Genomic DNA, 26,474 nt, shown 5'->3' with positions numbered 1-26,474 from the left:
TATACATAAAATATAAACTATACATCTTTCTACATACTTGACATTTATTTTACCTTTTCAAAATAGTCCATATGCAATTTAGATAAAATGTAATTAATGTATCCTTATACAGAATGAAATACCCAGGGGGAAAAGAAAAAGAGGAAGACATTGGTCAAAGATTGCAAAAATTTCACTTATACAACAAAAGCAAGTTCTGGGAGATAATCAGACCTGTGATTCACAATAATGAATTAATTCTTAAAAATCTGCCAGCTTGCTGGGCGCTGATGGCTCACACCTGTAATCTAGCTACCAGGAATCTGAGATCTGAGGACAGTGCTTCAAAGCCAGCCTGGGAAGGAAAGTCCTGAGACACTTATCTCCAATAAATCACTAGAAAACTGGAAGTGGTGCTGTGGATCAAGTAATAGAGCACTAGCCTTGAGTTGAAGAGCTCAGGGACAGTACCCAGGCCCAGAGTTCAAGCCCCATGACTGACCCAAAAACAAAACAAAACAAAAGAAAAAAAAGCTTTTAAAAAAGAACTGTTTACTAATAAAGCTGAAAATTCCAAAACTTGCCATTAAGTAATTATCAATAAAACTGGTCTTCCAAACAGCTTTTTTTGATTTTTTAAAATTTCTTTTCAGGGCTTATATGCAGTCTAAGTATTTTTTGGTAATTGTAATACATTTAAAATAATGTGAATTAACTAAAACTTTCCTGCAATAGCAAAGCAGATTGGATTAGGGGAATGATTGAAGTGGTAGAGATGTGTTTAGCAAGTGGGAAATATGAGTTCATACCTCATGGGGGCAAGGGAGAGGTAGTAGTTATTGTTTTATTTATTGCTCATCGGTAGTATTTTCTGTAACTTAAAAAGTTAAAAGTAGCCGGGCGCTGGTGGCTCACGCCTGTAATCCTAGCTACTCAGGAGGCTGAGATCTGAGGATCGCGGTTCAAAGCCAGCCCGGGCAGGAGAGACCGTGAGACTCCTATCTCCAATAAACCACCAGAAAACCGGAAGTGGCGCTGTAGCTCAAGTGGTAGAGCGCTCGCCTTGAGCTGAAGAGCTGAGGGACAGCGCCCAGGCCCAGAGTTCAAGCCCCACGACCGACAAAAAAAATTAAAAAAAATAAAATAAAATAAAAATAAAATCTTTAAAAAAAAAAAAAAAGTTAAAAGTACAGAATAACCTACTTTGAAAGTAGAAAACATAATTCTAGTAAAGGATAATACAAACTATAAAGAAAATCAATGGCGGAGACAGAATCTGGACTATTCTTTTTTGGGTTCTACATTCCTAATCTTACCTTTTGTCAACCATGATTTAGTACAATGTTTCCACCAACTCCCCAATTTTTTTTTTAATGAGAAAGAGCAGCAGCAAAAGAAGCAACAGATTAAATTGCATACTATTAGAATATAAAACTTCATCTTTTTAGAAGTATGTGAAAAAAATAAACAGAAGAGACCAATTTAGTCTTTGCTAAGTAGATAAGTCATAAAACAACTAATAATCTTGAAACTTATTAGTGATTTATATACATTATTTAATGGCAACTGCAGGGAAAATGCAAAAATAAAAGATAACAAAATATCATTCTAAAACAAGTTATCACTGCAGAAGCTATTTTTACCCTTATAAATCTAAAACTCAGTAGCCACAAAATATTTAATTATTTATAAACTACATCCTACCTTGCCAGAGGTTAAAATAAACTTATCAAATACATAATGTAATTCCTGGGAGGGGTGATTATCATCATCATTAAGGTCAAAAGTAACTTCTGTAGCTTTGCAGTTGCAAGAGGTAGTAGTTATGTCGGTGCATACAATCTGATGTGAACTCTTTGTTTCTAAATTTGACCTGCAGTCCACTGTAGTAGATTTGTCTGGGTCAGGGGACCCACTGCAATTACACTGGCTGAGCTCCTTCTTTAAAGTTTCTGATTTTGGCTCCAATTCACTGTTTTTGCTGACAGTAGAAAGAGAAGATTCCTGTTCATGGTCAGGCAAACTTCGTTCATTTCCCAATAAATTGTCATTGCCAATATTACATCTCTGTGATGTACTTTCCATTTCATCATATTTATCAGGTTGACCTCTTTCTGTATGTATTTTTTCGGTGCTTTCCCCAAGCAGAATGCAACAGTTGGTTGCCATACTGTCAGACTTCACTGGTTTCTTATTGCTTATTTTCCCTTTCTCTTTTTTCTTGAAATCCACTGTAGACTTATTTCCACCCTTTCTCTGAGGACAGGCAAAATACCGATAAGCTGCCCTGAATCTCTCCACAACGTATTCGTAAACAAGCTGGCTGTTTAAGCTTCGTGCAACATTCCTCTTGACAGAAAATGGATCTAGTAACAAAGAAAACAGTCAGTAGCTAAATCTCCACTTTAAAAAAACCGCATTTCCAAGGTTAAACAAACAGATTTGAACTGTCATCACCAGAATACATTTTCCCAATATTTTGTTAACCTAAGGTCCCAATGAGAGTCCCTAAAAAATGAGTAGGGGAAAAACAACAGCAATATCTTTTCCTTTGTTTCTTCCATAAATAAAATGATAAAAAAGAAAAAAAACAATAAAATAAAACTAATAAACATATAGCTACAATCAATTCAGTAATACATATTTGATGATGAAGTTGCTAGAATTATGCCTCTATGCCTCCATATACATTTTACTGAGTGAAAATTTTCAATCTTGAGGACCCATTAATAATTTTCATCTCTTGTTAAGATTACAACTGATGGTTCTTTATTTTTACTTTTTTATTTTTTTATTGTTATTATACAGGTGATATACAAAGGGGTTACAGTTGCATAAGAGTATATTTCTTTTTTTTTTTTTGGTCGGTCGTGAGACTTGAACTCTGGGCCTGGGCGCTGTCCCTCAGCTCTTCAGCCCAAGGCAAGCACTCTACCACTTGAGCTACAGCGCCACTTCTGGTTTTCTGGTGGTTTATTGGAGATAGGAGTCTCACGGTCTCTCCTGCCCGGGCTGGCTTTGAACCACGATCCTCAGATCTCAGCCTCCTGAGTAGCTAGGATTACAGGCATGAGCCACCAGCGCCTGGCAAGAGTACATTTCTTTTTGGAAAATGTTATACCATTCACTCTCTCCCTTCCATCTCAACCCACAAAGTTGTATAGTTCATTTTCAACATAGTGTCTAGTGAATACCACTGCTACATTTGTTCACCCATTGTCCCTCCATTTCTTTTCTCCTCTTTACCCTCCCAAAGACAGATAAATGAACAAATAAAAAGAAAACAAAAACAGCAAAGAAACCTCTTGTTTCCATTTCCTAGAGTTCATTTCAACTGATATTCTTGAGATTTGATGGAAAACTTTGTAAACATCAACTGTTTGATTTAGCTTACCACAAGATAAGATTAATAATGTGCATTAGATGATGTGTGCCACAAAAAAAAAAACTACTCTAAATGAAATACAACACATCATCTCACCTTCAATGGCTATTCGTCTTTTAGGCCAGTTTTTATTCTCTCTTGTTATAATATCTTGTATTCGTACACATATGACATATTCCTCCAAAGCAAAATCCAGTGTGTAAAATTTTAGCAGCTCTAGCCATAACTGTCCCAAGGATACCTGATTTGGTATTTCCAATGTTAAAGGAGACTGGAAAAGAAAAAAAAATCACTTCATTTAAGCTTCACAAAATGGAGAATCAATGAATTTTCCATTAGAAAATACCTTAGAGAGAATGTTTCCTAAAACTGAGGGATAAAGAAATAAGGCTTTGGAAGTGGTACTGTGGCTCAAGTGGTAGAGTGTAGCCTTGAGCTGAAGAGCTGAGGGACAGCACCCAGGCCCAGAGTTCAAACCCCACGACTGACAAAAAGAAAGAAAGAAAGATAGAAAAGAAATAAGCCTGCCAAAAAGCAGTTTTGAGTTCCATTTCCTAGAATTTTAAGTTCTTTTCCACTAAACCATTCCCAGCTTTGACTACACATTATAACATGTTGAGTATTAAAGTGTACTAACACCTGAATTTCACCACTCCCACTTTCCAAGAATCTAATTTAAATGATCTGAGCTACACAATTGGGCACTAGGATTTTTAAAGCTCCATACAGTGATTCCTGTGAACCAACAAGTTCACAAACACCTAGAGAACAAATACTATAGCTCCTTACTACAATACTTACTTTCAAAATTAAATAAATATTCTGAATTTTCAAATATTCCTACAGACAGCAACTGATTCTTCAGAACCTATTAGTGTCCCTGGTGCTATCCTGATGATGTCATAAAACAATGAGAACTGACACACACACTGCCATACTCACTCTTCTAAGAGCAGAATACATATTAATGAGTCTATGAAGTAGATACCACTGAAAAGAATACAACTTGATACCATCTGGCTACCTGTTACATGTGGAGAATCACTACACTATAATTCCACTCAAATAAGTTCTACTTTATAAATTATTAGGACAGGGAGAGATGATATTTAAAGGCTACATGGTAAGATGGGGCTCTAAATTAATGGAGTCATAAAACAAAATGCAATGTTTAATTCTAAAGAAATTAGCTAACGACTGATTAAGAGAGACCATGATAAAGGCATAAATCAGCTATAATTAATTCAAACTATTCATCAGATACTACTATGTATCAGATAATATGCTACAAACTTGGGATTTATCTTTGATAAGCAAAGATTCTTGCCTCTATAAGCTCCCTTTCCAGAGAAAGATAACACACATAATAAGTAAATTACATAGCTAAGTTATAGAAAGTCCTCTGGGGACCGGGGAACGAGGGAGCAGAGTAAGATAAAAGGATTAGTAATACAGGAGAAGGAAGTTTATATTGTAAAACTGAGTGATCAGAATCAGATTCTTGACAAAGTATGAACTTAAAAAAAAAAAAAAAGAGGGACTGGAAGGTGGCTCAGTGGTAGAATGCTTGTATGAGGCCCTGGGTTTGATTCCTCAGCAAGACATAAACAGAAAAAGCCAGAAGTGGCACTGTGGCTCAAGTGGTAGAGCACTAGCCTTGAGCAAAAGCAGCTCAGGGACAGTGCCCAGGCCCTGAGTTCAAGCCCCAGGATGAGAGACAGAGACAGAGACACAGACAGAGAGACAGACAGACACAGAGAGAGAGAGAGAGAGAGAGAGAGAGAGAGAGAGAGAGAATGAATGTTAAGGAAATGGGGAACAAATAAAAACATAATGTCTAGCTTTAAGTAAGTGGTAGAAAAGGAGAAGAGCCAGCTAGCAAGCAGCAACTAAAGCATCTTGAGTGTATAAGGAGAGAAAGGTATGATCTGACTTAATTTTCAGGGTAACCATTTAGTTCATGTATTATTGAGAATAGATTACTATGAGGGGAAAGTTCAATGAAGTATTTTTTTAGAAGACTGCAGCAGTAATCCAAGCAAGAAATGATGGTGACAAGGACCAGGAAAGTATGATAGAAGTAGCAAGAAGTGATCAGATTTTGGATATATTTTGAAGCAGAGATATATCCAGAATACGTTCATGAACTTCATGCTCAATTAAGAGAGGTTTTAATTGAATAGCTAAAATGAGGGAGTAATACCAACTGAGATCAGAAAACTTTATTTCAAACAAGTGTAAAGGAAGACTAAACACATGTAGTTTAAGATATTTAAAATAAACCAAGCAGGCCGGGTGCCAGTGGCTCACACCTGTAATCCTAGCTACTCAGGAGGCTGAGATCTGAGGATCGAGGTTCAAAGCCAGCCCAGGCAGGAAAGTCCGTGAGACTCTTATCTCCAATAAAGCACTAGAGAACTGGAAGTGTGGCGCTGTGGCTCAAGTGATAGAGCACTCACCTTGAGCTGAAGAGTGCAAGGACAGCGGCCTAGCCCAGAGTTCAAGCACCATGACTGACCAAAAAAAAAAAAAAAAAAAGAGGGGCTGGGAAGGTGGCTGGTAGAATGCTTGCCTTGCATGCATGAGGTCCTGGGTTCGATTCCTCAGCACCACATCAGCAAAAAGAAAAAAAGCCAGAAAGTGACGTTGTGGCTCAAGTGGTAGAGCGTTAGCCTTGAGCTGAAGAGTTGAGGGACAGCGCCCAGGCCCAGAGTTCAGGCCCCACAACCGGACCCCCCCCCAAAAAAAAAGAAAGAAAAAGAAAGATACCAAGCAGCTATATATACTTTTGTGGAGTTCAAGAAAGAGAACAGATTATAGATTTAAATTTAAGAGTCTTTATCAGATGGTACTAAAAATCCAAGCACTTACATAGGATTACCATACAAGTGAAGACATAATCAGAAAAAAAGGGCTCATGGACCAAACCCTGTAGCACTTCAACATTAAGCAACTGAGAGAAAGAAGAAACCAGCAAAAGAAACTGAGAAAAAAAAAATGAGCATCTATGGGAGTGGTGACCTGAAAATCAGTGAACAAATTTTTTTTAGAAGAAAGTAATCAACTGGCAAATGTTACTAAATTTAAAAAGATAAAAACTGGCTGGGCATTAGTGGCTTATGCCTATAATCCTAGCTTCTCAGGAGATTGAGATGTGAGGATCACAGTTCAAAGCCAGCTGAGGCAGGAAAAATCCATGAGACTCTTATCTCCAATAAATTACTAGAAAAACAGAAGTGGCACTGTGGCTCAAGTGGTAGAGCACTAGCCTTGAGCTAAAGAGCCCAGGCCCCAAATTCATGCCCCATAACCGACAGTAACAACAAAAGATAAAAAGTAGCTGTGAATGTGTCTTAGTGGTAGAGTGTTTGCCTAGCATGCATGAAGCCCTGGATTCAATTCCTCAGTACCACATAAACAGAAAAAGCCGGAAGTGGTGCTATGGCTCAAGTGGTAGAGTGCTAGTCTTGAGCAAAAGAAGCTCAGGGACAGTGTCCAGGCCCTGAGTTCAAGCCCGAGGACTGACAAAAAAGACAGATAGATTGTTGGATCGATGGATGAATGGATGGACAAACAAAGACAGACAGACAGATAAAAACTGCCTAGTGGCCACTGAATTCAACAATCTGCATTTTATTAATATTGCTGATATCATTTTAGCAGATTGTTAGTGTTAGTGAGACACAGAAAAAAATAAGAGTAACAAACACAGATTTTCCAAGTAGTTTTATTGCAAAGAGGAACAAAGGAATAGCTGGGGGGAGGGATTACAAGATTTTTCCTTAAAATTGGAGATTAAAAGTATTATCTGATTCAATAAAGAATGAAATATACCCAGATGCCAATGGCTCACGCCTGTAATCCTAGCTACTCATGAGGCTGAGATCTGAGGATCATGGTTCAAAGCCAGCCCAGGCAGGAAAGTCCATGAGACACTTATCTCCATAAACCACCAGAAAACCGCAAGTAGCACTGAGGCTCAAAGTGGTAGAGCATTAGCTTTGAATGAAAAAGCTCAAGAATGGCATCCAGGGCCTGAGTTCAAGCTTACGACCAATAAAAGAAAAAGAATGGAAAATAGGAAGGAAGGAAGGAAGGAAGGAAGGAAGGAAGGAAGGAAGGAAGGAAGGAAGGAAGGAAGGAAGGAAGGAAGGAAGGAAGGAAAGAAGTAAAGAAGGAAAGAAGTAAAGAAGGAAGGAAGGAAGGAAGGAAGGAAGGAAGGAAGGAAGGAAGGAAGGAAGGAAGGGAGAGAGGCAGGGAGAGAGGCAGGGAGAGAGGCAGGGAGAGAGGCAGGGAGAGAGGCAGGGAGGGAGGAAACCATTATTATAAAAAGAAGGAAAGAGAGTTAGGAAGGAAGATAATATTGTTGGAATGACATCCTGTTATAGAAAAGAGGGGCTAGGACTGAATACACAATTAGAGAAAAAGACCAAATTATAAAATCAGGAATAGCTAGGAGCCAGTGGCTCAAGCCTGTAATTCTAGCTACTCAGAAGGCTTGAGATCTGAGGATTGTAATTCAAAGCCAGCCCAATCAGGAGAGTCCATGAGACTCTTATCTCTACCAGAAAACTGGACATGGTGCTATGGCTCAAGTGGTAGAGCGCTCGCCTTGAGCTGAAGGGCTCAGGGACAGCGCCCAGGTCCAGAGTTCAAGCCCCACAATCAAAGGAAAAAAAAAAAAAAAAGCAGGTACAAGGTATAAGAGCAGATGATGGTAAAAGAGGGAGAAGTAAATGGAGTGAAGAAGTACATCCTGGGATCCACAAATAATTCAGTGAATGGTTTCAGAAATGTTCAGATTTCTATAATAATGTACTTGTCTATTCAGAAAACTACTAACTTTTTATTGCTCAGTGAATTTCCCTGATTTTTAAAATAATTTATTGTTTTTATAGAGGTGATGTACAGAAGGATTACACTTACATGAGTCAGGTAATGAATACATTTCCTTTCATAGTGTCTTCTGTTCCCTCACTATATATAAACTGCTAAAGAACAAAATTCATATATATTTATTATAGTTCTCTAGCACTAAAGTAAATGACTGACATAAGCGAGCCACCCCTTCCCAGAGCAAAAGGGCTTAGTTCTCTACCCAATCTGACAACATAATACTCATATGCTAACATTCTGGTCCGAGTCTAACTCTTAAATGAAATTTTCCTTGTTTCAATTTTTAAAATTACAATAAATTGCCTTGAAATGATTGAAACAATACAAGTCTTACAAAAAGAACTATAAACTCTTTAGAGAATCTCAGTATTGAAAAGCTAAACCCGATCAACCTCTCCCTTTAGAGATGAGGAGGAAAATGAGGTCAAGAAGGTACCACAATTTCCATACATTAAAGAGCCTCCCGCTGCATACACCCCTCCCAAAAAATGCTTACTTTGCCATGTTTTTCCTTCATGGCGTAACTTTGGTTGTCTGTTTCTGTCTTCTTGATATCATCTTTTGGTTGTTCTGCCTTAGCTTTGTTTTCATCAGTAATTGAGTTTTTCTCAGTTGTACTACTTGAATTATATTCCCATTTCACAAATTTGTCTTCTACTATACCTTTCAGCTGAAAGTCATCCATTCTTTTGGGATCAAAGCCTTCAATCTATAAAAAGGCATTCAAATTGGCAGTTGAAAATTTATTTTTAAAAAAGAGAAGTTAAGACAATGTAGGATTCGACCTTAAAATGTATGAGCAGAGCACTTTGCAAGAGCAGTCTACATATTCACATGCATATACATGCATACGTGCACAGATAATTTCAACAAACTTAGTCTTACCCAACTTCCAAGTAAGCAAGGAAGAAGAGGGGGTTTTCTTTGTTGTAAAAAGAACATCACCATTAAAGCAAAACAGTAAGACGGGATTCCACCATCAGTTTGAGAGTCAATATAGCACAACTGCAAAATCAAAAGAACAAAGTACTAGGATTTAGTTTTCTGCAGCTTTCATAATAAAAAGCAGCCTGGGTTTATAACCATTATAAAAACTTACTAATTAAAACTATTAGGAGTATTATGAAATCCCTCCTCTGATAGAAAACTATTAACTTATTAGTGACTAACTTTCCATTTATTTCTTTATGTAAAAAAATATACAAACATACTTTAGTTAAATGTAAGTATATACAGTGCTTCGCTCTCACTGTTAGCAACTTTCTATATACTCGGCCATGCCTTCTATTAAATTTAAACAATACATTCTATTTTATATACCATTTGTTTGTCATTATTTTTATAAAAATAGTGCATTATAGGGGCTGGGAAGGTGGCTCAGTGGTAGAGCGCTTGTCTTGCATGCTCGAGGCCCTGGGTTCGATTCCTCAGCACCACATAAGCAGAAAGAAAAAAGCCGGAAGTGGCGCTGTGGCTCAAGTGGTAGAGCGCTAGCCTTGAGCTGAAGAGCTGAGGGACAGCGCCCAGGCCCAGAGTTCAGGCCCCACGACCAGACCAAAAAAAAAAAAAAAAAAAAAATAGTGCATTATAGACATCTCCCTATGTGGGGCTGGGAAGGTGGCTCAGTGTAGAGCACTTGCCTTGCATGCATGAGGCCCTGAGTTCAATTCCTCAGCACCACATAAGCAAAAAGGAAAAAAGCCAGAAGTGGTTCTGTGGCTCAAGTGGTAGAGCGCTAGCTGTTAGCTGAAGAGCTGAGGGACAGCGCCCAGGCCTAGAGTTCAGGCCCCATGACTGGACACCAAAAAAAAAAAAAAAAAAAAAAAAGACATCTCCCTATGTATTACTCTTCTCCCTTAGCAATATATCAAAAAGGTTCCTCTAAATCAATTAGCACAAATCTAACACATTCTTTTTATTTGACTATACTTTGTTTTGTTTTTGGTAGTTTGAACTCAGGGCCTTGGCATTGTCCCTGAGCTCTTTTTGCTCAAGGTTAGCACTCTACCACTTTGAATCACAGTGCCACTTCCAGTTTTATGGTATTAACTGAAGGTGAGATTCTCAAGAAAATTCCTGACTAGGCTTGGCTTTGAACTGTGATCCTCAGAACTCAACCTTCTGATTAGCCACAAGCACTTGGCTTTGGTTTTAGTGTATTCTTTTTTTTTTTTTTTTTTTTTGGTGGGTCGTGGGGCCTGAACTCTGGGCCAGGGTGCTGTCCCTCAGCTCTTCAACTCAAGACTAGTGCTCTACCACTTGGGCCAAGCGCCACTTCTGGCTTTTTCTGTTTCTGTGGTACAGCACCACTTTGGGTTTTCTCATGGTTTATTAGAGATAAGAGTCTCATGGCCTTTCCTGCCTGGGCTGACTCTGAACTGTGATCCTAAGATCTCAGCCTCCTGAGTAGCTAGGATTACAGGCATGAGCCACCAGTGCCCAGCTAGCACATTCTTTTAAGTGGTTAATTTATAGTTTATGACCTGAGTGGTTACTCAAGCAGTCAAGAACAGTGACATTTAGTTCTTGTTACAGTAAGATTTTAATACTTAATAGGTACTTCAATTTGAATATCCTTGACTATGAGATTATGCAATTTTCATACTATTTATCAACTATCTAAATTACTAGAGCTAGGATTACAAGTAGTGCCATCTTGCCCAGCTTAATGAAATCTTACAGTAGTGAAGGAGGCTCCCATTCACTGATCTTCACTTCTTGAATTCTTTTGGCTATGCCATATATTTTCTTTCCATGTGAACTATAGGAGTGTTTCTGTATTATATACATGAAAATATAAAAAAATGTGTTTTAAGGATATAATCTCCCAATCCAAGAATTTGGTATGCTCACATTTTGAAAATTAAGACTTTTTTTTTTAATCTGAGACTGGGACTTAAAACTCTGACACTTTCGTTCATTGGCTGGGGCTCTACTACCTAAGCCACACCTCCAATCCCAACACTTTTCATGCTAGCTTTCCCTCAACTCTCATACTCAATGCATCTACAATTTACCTATGCTTAATTTGCTTCATATACATTCTAATCTAGCAGAAATCATTGTTATCTCTGGCTAATGCACCAGACCAGCTTGTTCTTTGGACAACCTATTTCTTCTCCTTTAAGCTAAAGGGGTAAATACAGAGTTATACTTTAAACCTTTCCTGTTTTCTCACTGCCATGAAATATATCCCAATTCTCCACTACAGAGCTAGATTTCATCTCCCAGAACTTTCACCTTAACTCACTTCATTGTGGTCACTTTTGTATTCTTACGTTACTCAGAAGTTGATTCCTATTTTAGAAAGTTGCAATAGTTCTCCCATGAAAGTTCTTCCATCATTTTTATGTGGCTAGCTACTGCTGGTCTGAATTTAATTATCACTTCCTCAAAGAGACTTTCCTTGACCATCAGTAAAACATACTTCTCTTATCATATCATCTCACTTTTATAGTACTAAACCCTAAAAGATATATTATGCATCTATTTGTTTACTACCTAATTCTTCCAGAAGTAAGCAAGCTTCATGACTTCACAACTTTCTAAGTCTTGTCAGATGTCCCACTGTCTAGGACAGTGAATTGGTGGCAGATAAGCATTAACAAATGTTTGCTACATGGACAAATGTCTTCAGTATTTCATTTTTGCTATTCAATAAGGTAATTTTCTTTCTTTCTTTTTTTTTTTTTGGTCCAGTCGTGGGGTCTGAACTCTGGGCTTGGGCGCTGTTCCTCAGCTCTTCAGCTCAAGGCTAGTGCTCTACCACTTGAGCCACAATACCACTTTTGGCTTTTTTTTTCTGCTTGTGTGGTGCTGAGGAATCAAACCCAGGGCCTTGAGCATGCAAGGCAAGCACTCTACCACGGAGCCACCTTCCCAGCCCAATAATGTAATTTTCTTCCTGTATATTTCTTACTGAAAGATAATTCTCTGTACATTTGGACTGCAATAATTACCATTATCTCCAATCCAAAAAAGATGAACACAATGTAACTACAGTTATTAGAAATATAAACTAATGAAGCCCAGTGCTGGTGGTTCATGCCTGTAATCCTAGCTACTCAGAGGAGGCTGAGATCTGAGGATCATGTTTCAAAGCCTGCCTGGGCAGAAAGTCTGTGAGACTCATCTCTAATAAAATACCAGAAAACCGGAAGTGGCACTATGGCTCAAGTGGTAGAATGCTAGATTTGAGCTGAAGAGCTCAGGGACAGTGCTTAGGCCCAGAGTTCAAGCCCACAACCGACAAAAAAAAAAAAAAAAAAAAAAATTAATGAGCTAGGAATGTGGCTTAGTGGTTGAGTGCTTGCCTAGCATGCATGAAGCCCTGGGTTTGATTCCTCAGTACCACATACACAGAAAAAGCTGGAAATGATGCTGTGGCTCAAGTGGTAGAGGGCTAACCTTGAGCAAAAGAAGCTCGAAGACAATGCCCAGACCCTGAGTTCAAGCCCCAGGACAGTCAAAACAAAACAAAACAAAATAAAACAAAAATCCCAAGAAATATAAACTAAGTCAGCCGGGCGCTGGTGGCTCACGCCTGTAATCCTAGCTACTCAGGAGGCTGAGATCTGAGGATGCGGTTCAAAGCCAGCCCGGGCAGGAGAGATCGTGAGACTCTTATCTCCAATAAACCACCAGAAAACCAGAAGTGGCGCTGTAGCTCAAGTGGTAGAGCGCTCACTTTGAGCTGCAGAGCTGAGGGACAGTGCCCAGGCCCAGAGTTCAAGCCCCACCACTGACAAAAAAAAAAAAAAAGAAATATAAACTAAGTCTTACTTAAGAAACTTTGAGGCTGGGAAGATAGCTCAGTGGTATAGTGCTTGCCTTGCATGCATGAGGCCCTGGGTTCAATTCCTCAGCGCCACATAAGCAGAAAAAAAAGCCAGAAGTGGTGCTATGGCTCAAGTGGTAGAGTGCTAACCTTGCGCTGCAGAGCTCAAGAACAGTGCCCAGGCCCAGAGTTCAAGCCCCATGACTGACAAAAAAAAAAACAAAAACACACACACACACACACAAAACTTTGATAGTTAATTTTTCAGCTGTTGCCCAGTCAGAAATTGCTCCAGGGTTATACAAATAATTTAAAGAGAATATTCATAGAGATGAGAAAACATATGCAAAGCCTGGCGCCAGTGGCTCAGGCCTGTAATCCTAGCTACTCAGGAGGCTGAGATCTGAGGATCACGGTTCAAAGCCAGCCCAGGTAGTAAAGTCTGTGAGACCTTATCTCCAATAAACCACCCAGAAAAGACTGTGGCTCAAGTGGTAGAGCACTAGCCTTGAGCTAAAGAGCTGAAGGACAGTGCCCAGGCCCAGAATTCATGCCCCAAGACCAACAAAAAGGAAGAAAAGAAAACATATGCAACTAAAAAACCTTAAAGCCAGATTTGGTAAGGCATGCCTGTAATACTATCACTTGGGAAGCTGAGACAAGAGAATCACAAGTTTGAGGCTGACCTGAACCACACAGCAAATTCAAGGCTAGCCAAAATACATAGCAAGACACTGTCTCAAAACAAACAAACCAAAAAAACCTTAACCTACATACTTTATCTAAATATGACTATGCCACAGTATTGTGAAATGTATGTAGTCACTTAAAAAGAAATATTTGGAGAAAAAAAATAAAGCATAAATAAAAAATTTCAGGAATTTAACTGTATTGCAAAAAATGTATTTTATTAGTTATTTTTGTAACTCTCTTACCATGACTTATATAAGTTAAGCCTTATCATATTAGGTAAATAAACAGGAAAAAATATAGTATGCATGTGTGTGCACACGTACACGTGTGTGTGTGGGGGGGGTTGTATTTTAGTTCCACCCAAGTTCCCACACACCCACAGGGGGTCTTGGAATATATCCCATCTGGAACTACTGTAGATCTATAAGTCATTAACTTTTTTTTTTCTTGTGCAGATTCTGGAGCTTGAACTCAGGACCTAGGCAAAGTCCTTGAGTTTTTCTGTTCAAGCTAATGCTTGACCACTACAGCCATAGTTCCACTTCTGACTTTGGGGTGTTAACCGGAGATGAATCTCAAGAACTTTCCTGCCGAAGCTGATACATGCATGTGTGTATGTGTGCGTGCATGCGTGTGCATGTGTGTGTCTCAGTCCTGGCTAGCCTTCCACCACCTGAACTGTAGCTGTTTGGTGAATAATTGGAGGCAGGAGTTCATGGACTTTTCTGCTTGGGTTGGCTTTGAATAGTGATGCTCAGATCTCAGCCTCCTGAGTAGCTAGGATTATAGGTATGAGCCACCTGCACAGGCTGTATGTTTTTTGTGTGTACTAGTATTGGGGCTCAAATTCAGGGCCTGGTACTCCTGCTTATCTTTTTCACTTTACCAATTGCACCAAACCTTCACTTCCCACTTTTTGCTTTTAGAGAAGAGAGTCTCTTGGTTTCGCTTGCCCCAGCTAGCTTACAGTCTTGATCCTCAGATATCAGCCTTCTGAGTAGCTAGGATTACAGGCGTGAGCCACCAGTATACAGTTTAAAACTTTATTTGCACCTGTAATCCTAGCTCCTCAAGAAGCTGAGATCTAAGGATTGCAGTTCAAAACTAAACTGGATAGAAAAACCCCCATGAGATTCTTTTTTTTTTTTTTTGGGGGGGGGGTCCGGTCGTGGGGCCTGAACTCTAGGCCTGGGCGCTGTCCCTCAGCTCTTCAGCTCAAGGCTAGCGCTCTACCACTTGAACCACAGCGCCACTTCCGGCTTTTTTTCTTTTTGATTATGTGGTGCTAGGGAAAAACCCAGGGCCTCAGGCATGCAAGGCAAGCGCTCTACCACTGAGCCACCTTCCCAGCCCTCCTTATGAGATTCTTATTTCCAATTAACCACTCAAAAACCAGGAATGGTGGTGTGGCTCGGGGGGTAGAGGGCTAGCTTTGAGCACAAGCACAAAAAGGCTCAGGGACAGCGCCCAGGCAGTTCAAGCCCCACAACTGACAAAAAAAAAAAAAAAAAACACCCAGTGAAACAAAACTTTATTTTCATGACCAGAAATTCAAATAACTATTTTCTTCCATGTGCTATGATTTATGTTATATGTCAGTATAAAACAAAAGCTTGATTTATTTTAAGAGTTAGGTAATTTTTATTCTATTCCACTTACCTTAGCCCAATAGCGAAAGGCTAACACCAATGGAGTAAAGACAGGTTCCATTTTGCCAAGAGCAGCAAGTAAATCAGTAGTGAGACATGCCATATCATTTCCTGCACTCACTCTACAAAGTAAACCACTGTGAATGAGAAAGAAACAGTTTCACTGTGTTGAATGGTATCTTAAAAAGCAAAATAATTCATGGGGCGCCAATGGCTCATGCCTACAATCCTAACTACACAAGTGGCTCACACCTGCATTCCAAGCACAATTTCTGTGCTAAGAGCTAGTGAGGCCTCCGTCTCAATCTAGTAAGTCTACCACACACTAGGAGGCATAGATAGGAAAAATCATCATTCAGGTCAACCATGGGCAATACTGTGAGACACTATTAGAAAAATAACTCAAAAAAGGATTGTGGGTATGGCTCAAGTGTTGAGTGTTTGCTGATTAATCATAATACCCTAAATACTAAAAGGACAAAGGAATACTGTATCCACCACACAAGAGTCAGGTTGCTTCCAGTTCTTATTTTTGTCCTAAGTTATTTACATTTGGACAAATGTTTAACTTTTCCCTGTCTCAAATTTCTAACACAGAAAATAAGGTAGTTGAGCCAGGTGTGGGTGGATCACGTCTATAATCCTACCTACTCAGGAGGCTGAGATCTGAGGATGCCTTCAAAGCCAGCCTGGGCAAGAAAAGTCCATGAGATTCTTATCTCCACTTAATCACCAGAAAACCAGAAGTGGTGGTGTGGCTCAAGCGGTAGAGCCCTTGCCTTGAGCTACAGAGCTGAGGGACAACACCCAGGCCCAGAGTTCAAGCCCCATGGCCAACAGAAAGGAAGGAAGGAAGGAAGGAAGGAAGGAAGGAAGGAAGGAAGGAAGGAAGGAAGGAAGGAAGGAAGGAAGGAAGGAAGGAAGGGAGAGAGAGAGAAAGAGAGAGAAAGAGAGAGAGAGAAAGAGAGAAAGAGAGAAAGAGAGAAAGAGAGAAAAGAGAGGGTGGGAGGGAGGGAAAAAAGGAGGGAGGGAGGGAGGAAGGGAGGAAAGGAAGGGAAGGAAGGGAAAATCAAGTAAGCAAACTAGATCCTCATGGACTATTCTAGCTATAGAAAATACGTTAATCTTAAAATTTAAGAAAAACAAAAGCCAGGCACCAATGGCTCACACTTATAATCCTAGCTACTCAGGAGGCTGAGATCTGAGGATCATGGTTCAAAGCCAGCCCGGGCAGGCAAGTCCATGAGACTCTTATCTCCAATAAACCACTAGAAATCCGGAAGTGGTGCTGTGGCTCAAGCAGTAGAGCACTGGCTTTGAGCTGAAAAGTGAAGAGACAGTGCCCAAGCCCAGAGTTTAAGCCCCACCACTCACAAAAAAAAAAAAAAAAAAATACAAGTTAGAAATCAATACAATACTTATAATTCTGTATTATTTCTATAACTTCTACATTAATCTCAAATAACTATTTTAGTTTCCTTTATCAACGGCACTTTGTCCCCTCAATCCTTTAGACAACTGACTAGAATGGCAAGATTAATGTCCAATAATTCATTTCAACTTTAGTAAACCAAAAACTACTCTAACAGTGAGATCTTTAACAAGGGAGACTATTTCTCATTAATAAATGTCTGGATTGGTGCAGTTCCTAAATTAATACTGTTGGATGAGTAAGTAAACACTGAAAATTTTGCCTAGAGAATTATATGATAATCCTATTTATTGTTTACCTGTACTTGCTAATTTTTTTTTCTTCTCTGACATGGGGCTTGAATCTAGGCTGTCCCTGAGCAAAATTGCTCAAGGCTAATACTTTACCACTTTGAGCCACAGTTCCACTTCTTTTTTTTTTTTTTTTCTGTAGTTCGTGAGGCTTGAACCCTGGGCCTGGGTACTGTCCCTCAGCTCTTCAGCTCTAGGAGGGTGCTGTACTACTTGAGCCAAAGCGCCACTTCCTGTTTTGTGGTGGTTTATTAGAAATAAGAGTCTCATAGACTTTCCTGTCCTGGCTCGATTTGAACCATAATCCTCAGATCTCAGCCTCCTGAGTAGCTAGGAGTACAGGCATGAGCCACTGATGCCTGACCACTTCCAACTTTTTTGAGTGGCTAAATGGAGATAAGAGTCACAGAATGTGAGGACAACATGATACCTTTTCTCCCCTTGGCTTCAAATCGTAATCCTCGTATTTCCTGAGTGGCTAGAATTACAGGCATGAGCTACTGGCACCTGGAGGCTTGCTATTTTTAATGAACAGAAAACAGCTATCAACTAACAAGATAGAAATCTAAAAATATTTTCTCTGGAAATGTTAACTTCAAGTTTGGTTTTTTAGATTTTTTTTAAAGAAATATGTGTCAGCTGGGAATGTGGCTTAGTGGTAGAGTACTTGTCTAGCATGCATGAAGCCCTGGTTCAATTCCTCAGTGCCACATAAACAGAAAGTTGTACACACACACACACACACACACACACACACACACACACACACACACACACACACACACACACACACACACACACACACACACACACACACACACACACACACACACACACACACACACACACACACACACACACACCTACCTCTTCACTGTTACCAACCTTTTGCGATCCTTGCACACCACAACAGGAACTTTAGCATGAAAGTCAGATTCCACATCTATATATAATACTGAAGGGAAAGAAAAGTAAGCTAAAGTCAACATCTCTAAAGAACTTATTCAATAGTTAAGCAGCAGTTTCCTTCTAAATGTCATTAGTTCTGTGGGATAATCCACTCTTCCCATTTGAATCAAGCTAACAGGGTATCTTACCTCTCTTAGTGTCATTTGTTGTATAACACAAACCATAGGTACAGTCCCAAATACTGTCTGAAAATAACAATCATCTTAAGAAGAAAGGCTTTAATTAACATCCCTGAAAGTTGCAATATTTCCAAGTAAGTATATAAGTTCTTAATACTTCCCTAAAATAGCAAAGAAAGGTTACTACTTACTTCTGAGGATTATTTCCATAGGAACCACAAATGCGGACCTATCATGTTTGCAGTTTAATGCTTTCAGATGCTAATTGCTGATAGCCTAATTTCCTGTTAATGAAAAGTGTTCCTAATACAAATGTCAAAGAAGACCTACCACGATTAAGCACTTTTACAACTTAAGTCTTTTTCTATAGGCCTTATACTATATTGAATAAAGATAGATGGATTAACATTATTTAAATAAAAACAGAAGGACTTTTTTTTTTCTTTTTTGCCAGTCGTGGGGCCTGAACTCTGAGCCTAAGTGCTGTCCCTCAGCTCTTCAGCTCAAATGAGCCACAGTGCCACTTCTGGCTTTTTGCTTATGTGGTGCTGAGGAATCGAACCCAGGGCCTCATGCATACAAGGCAAGCACTCTACCACTAAGCCACCTTCCCAGCCCATATTATTTCATTTGAAACGATGGAATCTCAAAGTTCTTGCTAGAATTGTTCTTTTTTTTTTTTTAAGTGCTGGAGACCTATGTCACATTTTTCTATTTTTTTATTTTTTGCCAGTCCTAGGGTTGAACTCAGGGCCTGGGCACTGTCCCTGAGCAACTTTTTGCTCAAGGCTAGCACTCTACTACTTGAGCCACAATGCCACTTCCAGCCTTTTCTGTGTATTGGTGCTGAGGAATCAAACCCAGGGTCTCACATATGTGAGGTAAGCGCTCCACCACTGAGCCACATTCCCAGCCCCCTGTCAGAAACTTAATATGCATGGTGGCTATGTCAATGAAGAAGCACAAAGGGCTCAATGGGGATCTGGAACACAAATATAGAATAAAAATCAGGGCTGGGAAGGTGGCTCAGTGGTACAGTGCTTGCCTTGCATGCATGAAGCCCTGGGTTTGATTCCTCAGGACCACATAAGCAGAAAAAGCTAGAAGTGGTACTGTGGCTCAAGTAGTAGAGCGCTAGACTTGAGCTGAAGAGCTGAGGGACAGCGCCCCAGAGTTCAGGCCCCATGACAGACAAAAAAAAAAAAAAAAATGGAATAAAAATGTTGTAGATTACAGGTCTGTAGAGAAACAATGAAGATATAAAAGCATAATTTTAAATAAAATTGTTTTATAAACTTATATGACTTGATGATCCACTAATGTATTTTAGTGGAAAGGATGTATTTTAAAGGTATGACACCGAGTAAGTCTAAAGAGGTAAAAGCTGAATCTACCTCTTATCTATAACATACATTAAAGCTTCTGTGTAGTTAGAAGTAAGTATTAATGAAGAAAGCTATATTAAAATAACTTTGCAGCACAAACTATATCAAACTCATTCCCTACAAACTCATTTCCCAGGATAATGGACAACAGGAAGTACTAACAGTTGATAGGGCTGATAGGCAAAAAGCAAAAGGACTTTAGAATTAACATTAGAATCGATGAAAAAATAAAGCCTTAAAAATATGCTATCTTAGTGGATGTTAAATCCAAAATGTAAGGTGATACGACAAAATTAACAAGGCTTAAGAAACAAAGGATTTCCACTCATCTGGTGGAATCAGTATTGAATAACCCCATGCTGATCACATATATGGTATATATGTACACACTGGAGGAAAACCAGGAGGAAGACACAGAACTAGAGGGAATCAGGGAAAAATGTACAGCAGCGGGACCCATCCGCTATACTGGACATTGATCAAAATGAACTAATCAACTCAATGGCAGCAATGGGAGGGAAGGATCGAGTAGAAAACAGGGAACAGCTGATGCTATGCAAAACAAAAGAAATGTACATATCACCCAATATGGAAGAAATAATTGTATTGTCAAAGCTCAGAGAACTCATAAATGTTATAGACCACAATAGACAATTTGCCCCATGAAAGTTAGAATGTGTTTGTGACTAACTAAGCATCACTATCTCACAATACTGTAGAAATTTGAGAAATCATATAATCACTTAATCACAATAAAGAATTTGAAAAGAAAAAAAATGCCAACTTTCTAACCAAATTGCAGATGTTTTTGCCAGGTAAAGTATCTGGCATGAAACAATAAAAAAAAAAAAAAAAAACTATCAAAGAATAGGCACTGGTGACTCATGCCTATAATCCTAGCTACTCAGGAGACTGAGATCTGAGGATTGCAGTTCAAAAACCAGCCTAGGCAGTCTGTAACTCTTTTCTATAATACACCACCAAAAAGCCAAAAGCCCTATTATGGGTACAAAAAATATTTTTTAATTAAATGCAAAAATAAAAGGAAAAATAGACGAAGGTATGATAAAGTGATATAGCTCCTGCCAAGCAAGCACAAAGCCCTATATTCAAACTCTAGTACAGATTTTTTTAAAAAACATATTATTACCATAAAACAGTTGAGAACATTGAAATAGTAACACTGAAATCATATGTAGATAATGGCAAAATTAAAATCTGAGCCTGAAAGTCTGGATACTGATCCTGAGCTCTGAATATTGACTTTATAACAAGAAAAGCAGGGCTGAGTTTGTTGTTCAGTTCTTGCTTGTCTAGCACACATGAGGGCTTAGGTTCTAACAACAGGGGGAGGGAGGAGGAGAGGTAGAGATAGAAGAAAGGAGAATAGGAAAGAAATAAAAATCAAGAAATTACAAATTTATAATATATGATCATGGCTTAGTTTGAAGCATCAATTGTTTTGTTTTGTTTTGTCTTGTTTTACCTCTATGAATGTCTTGTTTAGAAATGCAATCCAGGTAAGGCACATAGGAAACATCTACTAGGTATGACTCCTAATGTAATATAAATGATTAAATTAGATTAATATCACTATTTTAAGATAAGAAAAGCCTGTTTAACAAATGCATTTTAATTCCATCTCTCCCTAGCCTTCCTTCATCAATGACTTCTTAATGACTGTAAGTTTTCTTATATTCCTTAGTACGTGAAATACCTGTAACACCGTAGTCCCTTCTTACCTGCAAGACCGTTTGCAACCACAGATACCAATACCCTTATATTCATTTTTTCCTAATCATATACATCCTTGATAAAATTTAATTTATAAATTGGACACAGTAAGAGATTAACAACAATAACTGTAGTAAAATAGAACGATTATAACAACATAATAAAAGTTATATAAATGTGGTCTCTCTTTGTGCATGTTACTGCAACAGATGGACCAATAATCTGATAAACAAGACAGGTACTAAATAATAGGTGAGTGGCTATGCAGAAGGATATAATTTTAAACTTATGAATTATTTATCTTTGTGTTTCACTTAGTAATTTTAGATTGTGGTTGATTGTAGGTTAAATGAAACTACAAAAAGCAAAAGTGTGAGATAAAACTGAACATAAAAGGAAACGTGGGGCTGGGAAGGTGGCTCAGTGGTAGAGTACTTGCCTTGCATCCATGAGGCCCTGAGTTAGATTCCTCAGCACCACATAAGCAGAAAAAGCCAGAAGTGGCATTGTGGCTCAAGTGGTAGAGCACTAGCCTTGAGCTGAAGAGCTGAGCTGAGGGACAGTGCCCAGGCCCAGAGTTCATGCCCCACGACTGGCAAAAAAACAAAAACAAAAACAAAACAAAACAAAACAAAACAAAAAAGGAAACGTGTAAGCCCTGGTGACTCACGTCTGTAATCCTAGCTACTCAGGAGGCTGATCTGAGGATCCTGGTTCAAAGCTAGCCCGGACAGGAAAGTCTGTCAGACTCTTATCTCCAATTAACCAACAAAAAACTGAAAGTGGCACTATGGCTCCAGTGGTAGAGTGCTCACCTTGAGCTGAAGAGCTCAGGGATAGCGCCCAGGCCCAGAGTTCAAGCCCCATGACCAACAAAAACAAAAAAGAAAACTTGTATTAAAAGCTAATATATTTTAGTTTTGAAGTACAGTAGCCTTTTTAAATTTGACAAGTTTTTTTTTTTTTGTCGTGGGGCTTGAATTCTGGGCGTCAGCGCTGTCCCCCAGCTCTTTTGCTAGTATTCTGCCAATTTGAGCCAGAGCGCCACTTCCAACAATTTTTTAAATTGACCTAATCAACAGATAAACCATATGGTTGATATACTTAGCAAATATAATGAACGTACACATATCTGTCCATATGTAATTAACAAAGAATAAAACATTCTAGCAGTTTTTACTCTAATTTGGTTAAACATATTAATATATATGCCTTTAAAAAGACAAAAAGAAGGAAAAAAAGAAACTCACCACTTTTTTTCAAAATTCCAAGCACTTGTATCAGAAGGTCTGGATGATTCATCTAAAAAGTTTAAGACTAAATTAACATACAAATTTTTAAGTAGAAGTAATAGATCATTTAAGAATATTCAATCTCGGGGCTAGGAAGGTGGCTCAGTGGTAGAGCGCTTGCCTTGTATGCATGAGGCCCTGGGTTCTATTCCTCAGCACCACATAAGCAAAAAGAAAAAAGCCAGAAGTGGCGCTGTGGCTCAAGTGGTAGAGCGCTAGCCTTGTGCTGAAAAACTGAGGGACAGCGCCCAGGCCCAGAGTTCAGGCCCATGACCGGACCCAAAAAAAAAAAGAAAGAATATTCAATCTCATTAAATAACAGTTAAATAAAATCACACAATATTTTAAAATTATAAAATAGGATAGTATTTACTTTTATGTCAACAAATCTTATTTACAGAAGATTAAATATATCACAATTATTCCAGAAACACTCCTGAAGTTAGTATGCTCTTATAGTGACAAAGATTCTAGAATTGCATAGTGAGACAAATGTAAAAAACATTCTTGCTTACTAAATAGTTATTAAAAAGAAGTTGTTAAAGTCAGGTCCTGGTTGCTCTCATCTGCAACCCTAGCTACTCAGGAAGCTGAGATCCAAGGATCAAGGTTGGAAGCTAGCCCAAGGGAAAAGTCTGTAAAATTCTTATATCCAATTAACTAGCAAAGAGCCAGAAGGGGAGCTGCAGTTCAAGTAGAACATCAGCCTTGAGTAAAAAAAGTTATGTATAGCATCCAGACCGAGTTCAAGCCCGATAACTGGCACATGTGCGTGCGTACACACACACACACACACACACACACACACACACACACACACACACACACACACACACACACACACACACACACACACACACACACACACACACACACACACACACACACACACACACACACACACACACACACACACACACACACACACACCATAAAGTTGTTAAGAACCTTAAAGTAGGGCTGGGAAGGTGGCTCAGTGGTAGAGTGCTTGACTTGCATGCCTGAGGCCCTGGGTTCGATTCCTCAGCACCACATAAGCAAAAAGAAAAAAAAGCCGGAAGTGGTGCTATGGCTCAAATGGTAGAGCACTAGCCTTGAGCTGAAGAGCTGAGAGACAGTGCCCAGGCCCAGAGTTCAGGCCCAACGACTGGGGGAAAAAAAAGAACCTGAAAGTATACTATTTAAACTACTAGTTAAAAGTATTCAATATCCTAGCCGGGCGCTGGTGGCTCACGCCTGTAATCCTAGCTACTCAGGAGGCTGAGATCTGAGGATCGCGGTTCAAAGCCAGCCCGGGCAAGAAAGACCGTGAGACTCCTATCTCCAATAAAACCACCAGAAAACCGGAAGTGGCGCTGTAGCTCAAGTGGTAGAGCGCTCGCCTTGAGCTGAAGAGCTGAGGGACAACGCCCAGGCCCAGAGTTCAAGCCCCATGACCGACAAAAAAAAAAAAAAAAAAAAAAAAGTATTCAATATCCTTATGCCAGTGGCTCATGCCTATAATTTCTAGCTATTCACAAGGTTGAGATCTGATAATCCAGATTTGAAATGAACCCAGAGAAGCAAGTCTGAGAGATAATTCTTATCTCCAGTTAATTAGCAAAAGGCTAGAGATGGAAGCATTGCTCAAATGGTAGAGCAAGCAAAAAGCCAAGCAAAATCATGAGGCCTAGAGTTCAAGCACCTGCAGCATCATACATACATACATACATACATATATACACACATTTAATAACCATACATTAATAGTAAAGTAAAAACACCAAATTTTTACCTAAATCAATCATACTTGAACATATTTTTTAATTTAAACATAAAATTATGAATAAGCAATGTTAGAAGTACAAACATTACAATAATGTTGATAACTGTATAGCTCCTACTAAAAGTATTCATCGGGCTGGGAAGGTGGCTCAGTGGTAGAATGCTTGCCTTGCATGCCTGAGGCCCTGGGTTCGATTCCTCAGCACCACATAAGCAAAAAGAAAAAAATCCAGAAGTGGCCCTGTGGCTCAAGTGGTAGAGTGCTAGCCTTGAGCTGAAGAGCTGAGGGACAGCACTCAGGCCCAGAGTTCAGGCCCCATGACTGGACACCCCCCCCCCAAAAAAAAAGTATTCATCATTCCCAGGCACTATATATCTAGTGTGTGTGTGTGTGTGTGTGTGTGTGTGTGTGTGTGTGTGAGAGAGAGAGAGAGAGAGAGAGAGAGAGAGAGAGAGAGAGAGAGAGGCAGACAGGCAGACAGACAGGCAGGCAGGCAGACAGACAGACAGACAGACAAGTCTGTGTATCTGTGTGTCTGACCTCATTTACTATTTTTTATCCCTCTTTTGGAAATGATACAACTGAGGCTCAGGAAGGTCAAGTATCTTGTTCTTTGCAGCCTAGATTTCAACCAACACTGTCTTGTTTCAAAACTCTTCCACTTTGTATACTGGCTCACCAGAAGTAAGAACCATTCAACATGCTCAAATACAAGCACTTTATCCTTTTATTATCTTCCTTTTCTGCTTTCTTTCACCCTAGACTTGAAATTTCCAAAAACATTCTTAAGTCATGATCTTAATACTGCAAAACACAGTTTTCTATATTGCGCTACCCACTTCTCTAAAAATACTGCCCAATAAAATTTAAGAACTAAATAAGAAACACACAGGGAAGGTTTGTTCCTACTTACCTTGGAAGGAAATTTTATATCTATATTAACATCACTACTTTTCAAAGCAAACTTAGTCAGAGAAGAGCCATACAACCTAAGGGAACATTCTGGAACAAAGGAAAAATACATAAAGCATGAAACTGTGTTAATAGGTATAATATAAAATATAGGAAAATGAGGAAAACTTCATATACTTTATGTATTTGATTTTATTTCTAATATTGATTTTTTCTAATATTGATTTGTTCGATAAATATATAAAACAATAAAATATATATAACAATAAAATATATAAAACAATAAAACATTTCCCAATTACGGGATACAGGATCAGAGAGGAGAGATTCTCATAAAACTTTTAGTATTCAAGTGAATTTTTAGTATAATTAATTTAGATATGACTGAGAACATATTTGACATTCAATTTATAACTAATAAATGTACTAAACTAGCTACAGCTATTGACAACACCTGTGTTTATTTTCAGATACTTACATGAGATAAAGCATTGAATGGGAAAGTCAACATAAACACTATTAAAACACTCTTAAATGGACAAAGTAAGGCCAAATCAACTGATATCTCAAATCTAAACCACAAAAATGCTATAGGCTATGAGACGTGTTATTTTGAAAATAATGAAATAATATATTTAAACAAACTTATCAAAGGATATGACTGGTACTGATTGGTAGGCTTACTTTCTTAGAAATTTTAAAATGCCCACTTAACTTGTATAAAGTCTACTTTCATTTACAATGTATCTAAAAGTCATTAAAATCATAAAAATTACATATCTAATCTAATAATAGTATTTAATTATTTTATAATACAAACTAGGATTCAACTGATTATTTAGGGAAGAAACTTACAGTAGAAATAACAATGCTTATAGAAGAAGTAACAATGAATTTTTTCCATTTTAATCGTATTTCATTTTATAGTTCATCTCACATGAATGTGAAATTGTAACCTATCAGCTAACCACATTTTTTTCACATTTTTACAAGTATCAACAAATTGTAAAAGGGGTTCATTTTTTACATGTCCATATACATACAGTATGCCTTGATCAGAATCACCCTGTCACTCTCCCTCATCCCCTTTTCTCACTTCTCAAAATAATTTCAATAAGCTTCATTCTTTTTACACATGGACATGAAGAATCTAACCATGCTAACAACCTTCCTTCCTTCTGTTCTCACTAGCACCTA

General features: G+C 38.7%; 1 protein-coding gene across 5 annotated transcripts in view; it reads right to left on the bottom strand.

Annotated features, from left to right (window-relative positions):
• The window catches only part of Tut4 (terminal uridylyl transferase 4), a 114,009-nt gene that overhangs the window by 47,875 nt on the left and 39,660 nt on the right, over positions 1–26,474 (bottom strand). For all 5 annotated transcript variants that reach the window (XM_069987216.1, XM_069987217.1, XM_069987218.1 and 2 more), the window contains exons 7-14: positions 25,279–25,367; positions 22,559–22,610; positions 17,987–18,056; positions 15,390–15,516; positions 9,146–9,265; positions 8,757–8,969; positions 3,461–3,635; positions 1,684–2,345 (exon numbers count right to left, since the gene is read on the bottom strand). In XM_069987216.1, the coding sequence (XP_069843317.1) occupies positions 1,684–2,345; positions 3,461–3,635; positions 8,757–8,969; positions 9,146–9,265; positions 15,390–15,516; positions 17,987–18,056; positions 22,559–22,610; positions 25,279–25,367 (1,508 nt within the window). The remainder of the gene's footprint in view (positions 1–1,683; positions 2,346–3,460; positions 3,636–8,756; positions 8,970–9,145; positions 9,266–15,389; positions 15,517–17,986; positions 18,057–22,558; positions 22,611–25,278; positions 25,368–26,474) is intronic.

The sequence above is a fragment of the Dipodomys merriami genome, unplaced genomic scaffold, assembly GCF_024711535.1.
Source record: "Dipodomys merriami isolate MVZ:Mamm:240054 unplaced genomic scaffold, mDipMer1.0.p SCAF_34, whole genome shotgun sequence".
In the NCBI taxonomy this organism is placed as follows: Eukaryota; Metazoa; Chordata; class Mammalia; order Rodentia; family Heteromyidae; genus Dipodomys; species Dipodomys merriami.
The sequence above is the reverse complement of the archived record's forward strand: the minus strand, read 5'-3'. Positions and strand labels throughout refer to the sequence as shown.